The 12,050-nt window shown below is 29.5% G+C and overlaps 1 protein-coding gene across 1 annotated transcript; it reads left to right on the forward strand.

Moving 5' to 3' along the window:
• Positions 1–3,582: 3,582 nt before the first annotated feature.
• LOC134273271 (M-phase inducer phosphatase-like) lies at positions 3,583–12,050 on the forward strand. Its single transcript, XM_062755458.1, has 9 exons — positions 3,583–3,731; positions 9,397–9,448; positions 9,715–9,882; positions 10,241–10,438; positions 10,687–10,848; positions 11,182–11,280; positions 11,429–11,562; positions 11,680–11,797; positions 11,913–12,050. Exons 1-9 carry the CDS (start codon positions 3,583–3,585, stop codon positions 12,045–12,047), a joined length of 1,215 nt encoding a protein of 404 aa, XP_062611442.1. The 3' UTR covers positions 12,048–12,050.

The raw sequence follows: 12,050 nt of genomic DNA on the forward strand, positions 1-12,050 counted from the left end.
GTTGATGTTCGATAACTACAAAAAGAAATTAATTTGTAGAAATGAGATTAAGAAATTTAATAAAAATTACTTCAATCTAAAATCCAATTTTTATTCCTAACTTAAGAATACTTAATTCCAGAATTACAAAAGCACTCGTTTAAATATTGAACAAGTCTTACAAGTTGATTTTGTTTTTTCTCATTTACCATTCAAATTAATACTGATTTAGAATATCCAAAAAGAATCTTTTTTATAGTCCAGCTATTTTCCGATTCTTTGACGCGGAAATAATTTTTCGTCTGGTAAATTTTGACATGTTTATGTGCGGTACTGAAAACTTAATCCTTTAATCCCTACCCGTTAACTAGCTTTGGCCTCGACGCCGAAATTACTTGAACAAATTATCGATTTTACGGTAGAGGTGCGGGCAATATTGCACGATAGCGGTGCAATATTGCCTTATGGCCTAAGTTAGAACGTCCGCAGGCAAGGTGCAATATATTCACAAACAATGTTATCATATGTTTTACAGATGAATTAACTTAAGTAACATGAGATGCTTTCTTTGAACCGTCTTACAGATTATATTTTACAGTTCATTAAAAGAAATTAGAATATTTCAAAGAAAACAATTCTTAATTATTCTACCATTTGTTTCCTATAGATATTATTTTGATTATTCTTTATTTGCTTAAAACATACGTATTATCACAATTTTCTTGAAGTTCAATACAGAAAAGCAGATTGGAGTGGTATGGCGTTTCTATACATGAAAAACAGCGCCTAGTTTATAGAACGGATTTTGCTTGGTATGGCGCTTCTACACATGAAACATAACAGACTTTATAACTTTATACGTGCAAATATACAGATAAAGATAGGACATACGAAGAATGAATAACAACATCTTTTCTTTTCTTAACTTAAAAGCAAAATGCAAAAATTTACCGAATTTACAAAGCTCAGAAAAGTTTTGTACACTCAGTAATTGGACTAGTTTGATACGGATGGTTTTTTCCAGTAATTACTTTTAATATATGGTATTAATTATATTTATTTCTCAAGTCCTTGTATAGGGGACAAATTAGAACGAAATGAATTTCATCTTCTATGATGATTTTACAAAATTCCTTTTCAATATTTCTATGACGTCCAGTTTCAATTGCAACGTTATGGGAAGACCAAGACGAAGATATACACGACGAAAATATTCACCGAGAAAAAAATTAAATGAATAAAATTCTGTATTGTTATATTCCTTGTTTTAATTAAAATTGTTTCATTTTAGGACAAGAATCGGATGCATGGTTTAATGCATGTACTTTTGGGGGGGGGGAGGGGTTTATTTCGATTAGTTGTATAGTGTCTTTCTGATATATTTTCTATTTATCAATAAAAATATGCATTTTGACTACATAGTAATGCATATTTTTATTGATAAACAGAAAACATGTCAGAAAGTACATCAAATCTCAAGCTTAAAATTTATTAGCTTTCATACATCAAATAATTCAATAAATTAAAATTTATTAGCTTTCAATGAAGATTTATACACCAAATTTTATTGCCTTGACCTGACAGAAGAAAACGTCGGGATAAATATCTTTTAAAAGAAAGACAGAAACTGGTTATGACAGTGTAAAGAAACCAGTTTCTGTTTTACGACACGTTTGACTCTTGTATTAACAGATATAGTAACTATGACATTATATAATTTGAAATTTTTAACGGTTTTTAAACGGGTTTTGGTCGATTTGGTGTCGTAAATATTTACAACATTGTTAAACATGTATACATGCCTTAATAATGTGAATTCGAATTTAGGGATATTCTGCAATTCATTGCAGCTATATACATAGAAAATGAATACACGGATTTAAAAATTTTACCTTGCATAATTTTTGAAAATTAATGTAAGATTTGTACATGTGTAGCTGTAAACAATGTCTTAAAAAATAAAAGAAGGGAGCAAGATATAAAAGTTCTTTTTGTAATTGTACATGTGTATATTTATGAATGTTTTATTCCATTTTGGGGGCGGGGTCAATTTGTGTGGGTTGGGCAGAGACATTCATAATAACAAATAAACTTATCATTTAATCTGGTTTTAAAAACTAACATAAATTTATTAATTGGCAATATTAACTATTATTGATCGCCCTTTTACACAAACTTTTATAAATGCTGTTACCATAGTCAACGAAAAGGGAGTGTGTCCCGAACATTTCCACCCTTTAATCCGCATTTTTTATACTCTTGGTATTGAATTTTAACTAACTTAATTTTAAAAAAAAAAAACGCTCAATTATTGTTACTTCGTGAAAATAAATAACATTTCAAAAGCTAAGTAGAAATTTCTTTCAAATACATTTCTGTATATATTTAGTGTGCACACTAATTTGCGCTTGGTTGTTTAAGGGTAGTCTTAGAAAAACAAACAATTTATATTTTGATTTTTTTGCCCCCTTCCAAAACAACAAAAAAGAAAAAAGAAAAAAAAAGAAAAGAAAAAATGCTCAAAAAAGTTTGTTTATTTTTTTAAAAGGTGATAAAATGCTCATTTTTTTAAATTGTCATTCTTATAATGCTCACACAACAAGCATTTACCTGTACATGCAAAGAGGGATAACTCACTTTTAGATTCTCTATTTTGTTGACAGAAATGTCATTTGAGTCTGGAGTATGACACAAATGAAATTTAAATAGCATTTTTGAAGTTCTTGCATTGAACACCATTAATACCATAAGTATTAGAAATAGTATTTCTAATTCTCGATTTTTTAATTCATAGTATTTTGTAATGTTATTTTTCATCCATAGTATATGTCAAAAACATTACAGAATAAAGATGACCATGGTCTGGAGTCAACACACTCAGGACTCCTGGCATTGCGAGGATGCTTGTTCAATCAAATAAATTTGAGCAATAATTGTATTTAATTTGTTAATTGGTAGATTTAGCTTATTTATAAAGTAGTGAGGTTCAAGTTTGTTTATGAACAAGTCAAAGTGCTATTTTGTCGCCAGTTTTTTGAAAATGGAAAAAGCTATGTCTAGTAGGGGTCGCGTTACTTGTATCCTCATCTGATCTAGAATTATTTTTTTATATAAAAAATGGGGTAAAATTTTGGTGAGTTTAGTCAATTTCTTAAAAAAAAAAAAATCAACAGATTAATAAGATAAATCAAAAGATCATAATAATATTTTTTAACACTAAGATTAATAAATTTTTAAATAATTTATCTTGTATACTTTAGTAAAACATTATCTAGATTTTTATAGTGTGCGTTGATGCACCCAACTAACACAGTTCCAATATATGGAAAATATAAACATAATACAGAGTAAAATTATAAACATTAATTCTTGATCTTTATAAAAAATTTTAAATGGACTGCAAATTTTGTGAAAGATTTATTATTAAATTTAAGATTTAGAACTTAATTTATGGATTATACGTACATGTAAATTAAATTTTTAATTAAGTTTTTTTTTTGGTGAGATTTTTTAAGGTAAAATAATCTTATGTTAATATAATATAAATCACGATACTTACTCGACTAACGTCTTCAGGAGAAATGATAAAGGGAGACAAGAAAGATGGCCTTATATAGGAATTCATCTATAGACACTGACAGCGCATCAAATTATTCACTCGTTATTCTCACCTCACAAATCGACACTGAAGCCCAAGCTAGGGGCAGCTACCCCTCAGAATTGAATGGTTTAACAGAGTTCACCCCCCTGCCGTCAGCAAGCCGAGGGAGCTAACGAGCTGCCAGCGGGAGACGGACAAACAAATGATTTTTTTTAATGAGCCCCATAATGTGTAACGTTATACGAGAATACGCCCAAGCTATATGCCAAAAATAAAACAAAAGCTTCTATGCATAAATGAACTCTTACCGTCCAAATAAACAAGTGTTTGCTTTTTTTACAATATATTTATGATTTATTCCATTTCATTAATTTGAATAACAATTTAAAAATAAAATTAAAAATCGCACATGCTTGAGGATAGCAATTCCTACTATATTACCTATATGTCTTACTAATCAAGAAAACAAATATTATCATTGATTATCTCATTATATAGTATATGATAAATCGTCTTATTAAAAAAAATCAATAAAAGATCATAAATGGAGCAACAAATAAATTTAAACGCATCTTCTTACATTCAATTAAATATAAAAGAAAAACAGACTGTGGTAAGCGATACGTGTGTAATTCATCGCACATACATGTACATTATTTCTAAAATTAAAAAGACACCTCGCCCCCCCCCCCCCCAAAAAAAAAAAAAAGAACGAAAGAAAGAAAAACAACACCTTTCTAAGTTGTCATGATGGTCAAAGAAATTATATATACTTTTTATCATTTTAACGAAAGAAAAGATAAATAATATATAATTCACTTTTTAACTTTGAGCATTTTATGATTGATTTAAAATAATTATGATGATTTTATACAAATATAAAATATATGTCATATACAGTGTACAAATTAACAAACATAAATTATTTTGTAAATCCCATAGAAATGAGTATAATCCAGAAAATGACCTTATCATAAAATTTTCAATCTCCCATGGCCATGGTCATGATGAATTGCATATATACTATACAATTTTTATACATAGACAAATAAACAAGGAGATGATTAAAAACATGAAGCTATGAATATTCATAAGTCGTGATCCTTTTCTAAGGTAAAAAAAAAATGTGGTTCATGAATCTAAACACTATCTTTCAGTTTATATGTTCCCACAATTACATGTAATGTTTAGTAATCGCGCTTTTAGTTATCATATTTTCAATTTAAAAAAAGTTATGTGCTTACAATTGTTTTAAGGTAACTACGATCAATAGGGTACATCTTAAAAAACAAACTGAATAAAAAGAGTAAAGCGAGTCCTTCATATAATTCAAAAGAACTTTACAAAATCTTAACTGAATCATATTTTACGCAAATTCTCCAAAACAATCTGCTAATATTATTAAAAAAAAAAAAAAAAAAAAAAAAAAAACACGTCACACACTTACACATGATGTCTTTAAAACCCGATAGGGCCTTAAATCTATTATGATATAATAATTTTTAAGTGTATAGATTTTACTTAGTTTTCAGTGAAACCTTTTTTTAATTTACTAAAAAAAAAGTAAGTACACGTCCGTGTGACCATTCTTTTTAAAAAAAAAAAAACAACATAAGACCCGTTCTATCTTTTCTAACTACAAATATTTTTTTTATCAAATAGTTTTTTTTTCAAATGATTTTTTTTTAAATTAAAGACTTAAAAATCAGACTTACCTTTAAATCTGGTCAGACGATGTTATTGGAATAAACCACAGGAGACTTGACGTGAAACTTCTATGACAACTTTCCCACCAAAAGACCGCTTGGAGAATAACCAAAAATAGCTAAATTTTCAAAAGAACTCCGGAAAGTTTTTACAAATACAAAATAGGGAGATCTTAATTTTGAGAGTTTAAACGGTTTCGAAAAAACTTCCTTCAGTGGAGCTTCCGCGAACGTAAATTTTGTTATTTTAAGGACTGGGACAGTTTTTATAGCGGGATTTTACAGGACCCTTCAAAGAAACCGCGCCACGTGCAGGTTTTAATCGTTAATTACAGGTAAACGGTAGTCACAGATTGTTGAGGACCAATTAACTTTCTTTGTTTTTACAATCAGCCTGTTGCGGTCCGATTGTTGTTCCTGTACCCCTGTTTATTACGTTTAGTAGGGGGTTGAATACTTCTTTTTTAATTACCCTAAAAAAGGCCCAGATTTTTTGTTCAAAATCTTAAGTATATCTTCACTTAAAATATGATATAATAAACAAACATTAATTAAAATCATATGTTCAAATTTTGTTATCACAGTTATCACGGAAAAAAAAAGATTTTTATATTCGTAATAATTTATAATTAATAGGGGGAAAAAAAAAATAAAAATTCAAGGAAATTCTTTACAAAAGGACATAGGTTTAAAAAAATTTTCCGCATCGTCCCGTTATGTATTTCTTTTTTATGTCCAAAGGTAATGGAGGTACAATGTATATTTGGAGTGTTGTGAATTAATTGATTCCAAGTGCTAAATAATTAACAAATTAGATCCAAATATGTTATAAATGTACTTGTAAAATAAGAATATTTAGAATTACCCCCCCCCCCCAAAAAAAAAATTATTTTAAAAGAACAATTTCATCTTTTCAGATCCGTATGTCTTACGCAAAACAAAAGTACATGTATTTCACTTGCAATTAGAATGATTTTCCATGATAAATCGGTTAACATCATGTACAATAAACAAATAAAATGTAAATGGAAATTATAAATTATCTTAAAGTATATGGTAAAAATGAAAACATTCATTTTTTTCAATTAGAAGAAATCAGTACTCACCAGATGGTTTATATGTTATCACATATTTTATTTATGATGTATAAAAAACTATATATTAATTCTACGAAATTGACACATATTTAAAAATGCTGAAGACATAAAATATTAAAATGATTATCTATGTGAAATGTGTATATAGTAACTGTTGGCATTGACGAATTTATTATGTAATTTAATAATGATATATACAAGTTCATTCACCTTTGATTTCGGATTTCAATAAAGGTTAAAAATATGCTGCCTGCTTCTAATAGAATGTGAAATAAATGTTCTTTACATTTCCAAGTATTGACATTGGAAGAGCACTCCAAATAAGTCGTCCATGAGAAAAAAACACAAGAAAAATGTACTCTCCACAATAAATGGATTTTTGACACCCTATAAGAAAAAAATCTTTAAGGTTGCATAATCATCTCAATTTTACCCAAATTGTGTCAACTTATACAAAGAAATAGGAGGTTTTATCCAATTACACCAGGTTAAGTGACGAAATTGGAAAAAGAAATCGTTAAATTTCTAAATGATTAGACAAAGCAATATTGATGACCTCGTTAATACAATTAACGGTACGAAATTGACACCTTGGTCTCAGGAATTGGGGAGAGATTTGTACCCCAAGCGGAATAATTTCTGGCAAGGTGTGGAGGTTCTAAAAATTAAAGCGCGAGTTTTTCCTGTCCTGTCAACGAAAATTGTCGCAATTTGGTATTTTTGTACTTATCATTATTTTTTTCATAACCATTGCTGAAATAATTAGGGAATTTTAAGTATATATATATTGGTCAACGACCGAGATAAAGTTACAACTACGTAGAAAATCAATAGCAAAGACGATCATATCAATTTTGGTAAAAGTTTCAAATCTTGTAAGCAACATCAAGTGATTTACCAAACCCATTTACAAAGGTAAGATTTTTCTATTTTCTATTTCCATTTATTTTGCTTTTAAAAAATCCACTAAAAACCGCAATATTATACGTAGTTCTGTGTCTAGAAAAAGGATCAAATTTAGCATAAAAGTTTATCGATATTGTTTTACAAAAGTTTCTGCTTCTTAATAGATAACTATGGATATTATAAAAGCAATAAACCTGAACAGTAATAAAACGGAGACTTTAACATGCTTTCTGTAAATTTACATGCATGTAAATTACATGTACGTGTAATAAATCTCAAGAATGTTTCTTGTAGTCTTGTTAAACCAGTTTCTTAAAAAAACACGTTTTTTGTGACTGGTATATTCTGTTAATCCGTTGGATTACATTTCAAATGTGTAGAAATTCTTGTTTAACGTGTAGATTTAAATGAACGACCATCATAAACATGTCAGTTTTGATCTAAGGATCATACTTTTTAAAAGTTAAATTGAAAAAATAGTTACATAATTCATTTACATACTTGATGAAATTTTATTTAAAAAAAAAAACCAAACAACTAAAACTAAAATGATGGATCAGTGTAGAAACTTCAGAACAGGACCAAAATATGTATACATATATTATATATATTATAATAAGGGTTATTGTTACTTTTGGGACAAAGTACATACAACTTGAAATGTAATGTTCTAATATTTGAATAAACCAACCATTTATATGAACTAGCTTTTAAATTTTTCATACATACATGTATAGAGGTAATAAGTATTAGAATTATATTTATTTGAGTATTAATTAAAGGTCACCGGCCCAAACTACAAAAGATTTTAACACGTATTTGCAAATACTTAAATTCCCATTTCGCCTTAGTACTTTTTAACTTTTTCTTACCTGAATTTCACAGTTAAGGCGAAATGGGAACACACCGTATTGCATAGTCGGGTTCAATAAAAAATGTAACATCTTATAATTACAATTTGACACTTTCATTAATTCAATAAAAGAAGAAAACTATGAATTTCAAGTCTTAGAAATTTTGAAATTCATTATGACAATAAATTGTATGAAATGGTCATGTTGCAGGATGCGTAAAATTGTAAACACAAATTCAAAATATTGAAATTCCTAGGAAATTAAAACTAATGATTTTAACATAAAACACTGGAATCCATACAAAAATGAACAGAATGTTTGACTTCGTAGCTCTGATTGATTTAAAAATAAATAAAAAAACATACATATGATAAAAAATTCAGTGGTCTACTTTTTTTTTAATGAATTATACAATCACCAAGAAAAATGAATAATATACTATGTATCTTCACTGTAAAATGAAAGAATATTGTAAAGAAAAAATCGAAATGAAGAAAAATTTAGTCATAATTTAATGCAAAGTTCTTAAAATTGAAAATTTACACTTTCTTGTGACGAACAAGATGTTAATCATCAAGATATACCTGAAAGGCAGGGTAATAATCGATTTCTGATATTTCACGACAGTTTTGGTGTTCAACAAGGTTGTCCATACCCGCTATTCGCTTTCATATCTAGTTAGAAGTATTGACATATTGCCAGTGGCACAGTAACGGTATACCGTAAGGCAAGAGCTTAAAGTTCTTATCACCAAATCTATGACAAAATATTATAAAAATATTTTTTTCAAAAGCAGCAAATTTAACAGTTAATGATTTTGAATGAAAGTGTATTTTGCGGATCGGAGTGTCAATTTTCAAACAAAGATGAACAGATAACATGTCAACAATTTGCACAGTATATAAACCAAGAATGCACATGTCCTCTCCATATAGAGTTTCAGTGTTTCTACGCGTGTCCGTGTTCATCTTTAGTCTCGCGAGGAGGATTATCAACTTTAAAATGTATTTAACTATTTTGTCCTAAATAATATACTAATATGGTTGTTATCAACTTTAAAACAGACTTAATTGTTTTACTTGAAAAAAAAAAGCATATGAATTTGTTAATCTTTTTCTGAATTAATAACTTTTTTTCTAAATAATACATGTATAAAGGTTTTAAAATCAGAGATATTTGCTATTTCAATAAGATTCTTCTGCCAATTACTTGATAAATGCTAAATGATTAAAATTTTTTGTTTATTAAAACAGGTTCCATACAACCAGTACACCCGTTACCAAGAGAGCCAGAGGAATGGATCAGGTGAGTTGAATGGAATTATTTCCTCCTACTTAGTCATAACTAAAATAAAACTTTGAAGTCATTACCTTAATGACATCTTTGCGATATTGAATTTTTAAGTATCTAAGGTATATGGACACTACTGAACTTTTATTTTAAAAAAACCAGTATTAAAATCTTTTTTGAAGAGAACAATGTGTCTTGACTTTATTTATAAAGACGTGTTCTAAATCCATCAAAAATAAGACATTGAAGAACATCTTAAATTTCTGCTTTTTTATTTACAGTCCACGATGAACGAGATGTCCCCCTTCCGGTTGGAGCAACTTCCGTTTGACCTCGATGACCTCAGCCTCAGTTCCACGGACGTGTTTCAGATTATAACCCCTAAACAGAAAGGAATGAGGCCCCTCCCGGTGGACGAAGACTCCGGTCTAGGAATGGACACGTTTGATGTAAGTCAACACAATTAAAGTGAACAAGGACACTAACAACACCTCGAAATTAAACATCACAAGAGGGTGGAAATACCTTAAGCATCAATTGTTAATACATAAAATCATATAAACAAATTGTAATATTTATCAGAACAAACATACGTAACCTTTCTATATGTTATCCATTCATCACTAACTTTCGCATTCCGGTACTTTTCATACACTAACACATTTTTAATACATCTGTTACATTAAAAATTTAGACTTTTATCAAGTTAAATATATCTACTAGTATAAACATGTAGATAAGTTTAACTTGACAAAGTCCAAACATTTAATGTTACACATCCCTAAATGTATTCTTCTCTTACGGCAGACAATACAAGAAGAATACACAGATCAAGACTTGTCTTTTGACATCGCTAAACAAATCACAGACACCCCATGTTCTAGAAGATCTTTGTTTGGTTTACAGAAGCGCCATCGAAGAGACAGTAAGGGTTCCCCCTTAACCAAGCGCCGGAAGCACGTGACCCCTAGCAGGAAGCGCATCCAGAAATCCCTGTCTTTTGGTGTAGGTTCTATAATTTGTCAGTAAAGTTAAAAAGAATTGGGTGGATGGAATTGCAGTTTTGCAACCGCTGACTAATCAAGAAATTTATAGAAATGGTTTCAATTTGGCAACAAATCTTGACAATGTTACTGCATAAAATATAGAAAATAACCTTAAAAATTCATAACACTTGTATTTGGTACATGTATGCATAGATTCTCATAAAATGAAATTTACTGTGGCTTATTCAAATATTTCAATTATCTCAGGACTGCCCAAGAAAGAGTCCATCTACAGACCAAAGTGAAGTGTTACAGTTTGTTGAACGTGTATCGCAGGAGGAAGATCTGGTTGGCGACGGAAGTGCAACCCACTCTCTACGTACAATACCTGGCAAACATGCCGACCTTAAGAGCGTAACAAATGAGACGGTACGTGCCAATGCGATTGTTTCTTTTGTTAAACTGTGTGTGCAGACTACATGTAAATAGTGTCCGTTTATCACAGTTTGGGGAAAACTGTAAATTAATAAGTTCCATAACATTGTCCTTGTTCTTATTCTAAAACGAAAGGAAATATGGGTTTTATTAAATGATATGAGATTTTCAGATCTAACGAAAAACGAAAATTGAAATACACATGCCCCCCAAAAATGAAGGAAAGAATCGTGGTGTTGACTTTTGTTGTTGTTGTATTTTTCACCTTTTTTGTCATTTCTCTCATTAAAAGTTTTCTTGTGCTCAATATTCTACATCTATTTTCAGGTATCAAAATTAGTGAATGGGGAATTTGACGACGTAATTGAAAGTTATCAGATTATAGACTGCCGTTATCCATATGAATACGAGGCTGGACATGTTAAGGTAAATTATCATGATGTTGTTTAATTTTTACATAGTTTTTGTAAAAAAAAAATTTTTTTTTAATTCTGATACCATATCAATGGCAGCAAAATAATCCATATTTTATTAACACAGATGTACATTTAAAATGCCAAATTATACTTTTCAGAACGCCTTGAATCTGTATAAGGAAAGTGACGTGGAGACAATTCTTAATTTCAAAGAGAACCAAGGAGACGATGAAGGAAAAAGGCAAATCCTGATATTTTACTGCGAGTTCTCGTCTGAAAGAGGCCCAAAAATGTAATTTTAAAAATCTGTACATATATAAAAATTGATATTTTATTTCAAGGTTTATTTGACTGCAATACATAATACGTGTATATATATTGTTTAATCATTTACATTTTTCTTTTCTAGGTATAGAAACGTAAGGAAAGCCGACAGAGCCATAAACCAGGATCAATATCCGAAGCTTAACTTTCCAGAAATGTACTTGATGCATAATGGATATAAATGCTTCTTTGAGAATCAAAAGGTCAGTCTTCGTTTATACGTATATTTTCCTCAAAATGTGATTCATTAATGGAGACTAATTTGCGAAATAAAAAAAATAATTCGGAAAAAAACTCAACTGAACCTTTTTCTTGCAGAGTTTTTGTGAGCCGGAAGACTACAAGCCAATGCTTCACAAGGAACATGCTCAGGACTTACGTCACTTCCGGGCCAAATCCAAGTCCTTCGCTGCTGGAGAGAAAAGGAAGAAAGCTAGCCGTCTCTCTTTTTAATGA

The sequence above is a fragment of the Saccostrea cucullata genome, unplaced genomic scaffold (assembly GCF_032062105.1).
Source record: "Saccostrea cucullata isolate Sc308-1 unplaced genomic scaffold, CSIRO_AGI_Scuc_v1 ctg2262, whole genome shotgun sequence".
In the NCBI taxonomy this organism is placed as follows: Eukaryota; Metazoa; Mollusca; class Bivalvia; order Ostreida; family Ostreidae; genus Saccostrea; species Saccostrea cuccullata.

Bases quoted from the DNA above. Each gene is read 5' to 3' on its own strand.
- LOC134273271 (XM_062755458.1), top strand. From the start codon at position 3,583: ATGGCCTTATATAGGAATTCATCTATAGACACTGACAGCGCATCAAAT. The intron at 9,883-10,240 runs GTAAGTCAACAC...CTCTTACGGCAG, and splicing joins TAGGAATGGACACGTTTGAT to ACAATACAAGAAGAATACAC. The intron at 11,281-11,428 runs GTAAATTATCAT...TATACTTTTCAG, and splicing joins ACGAGGCTGGACATGTTAAG to AACGCCTTGAATCTGTATAA.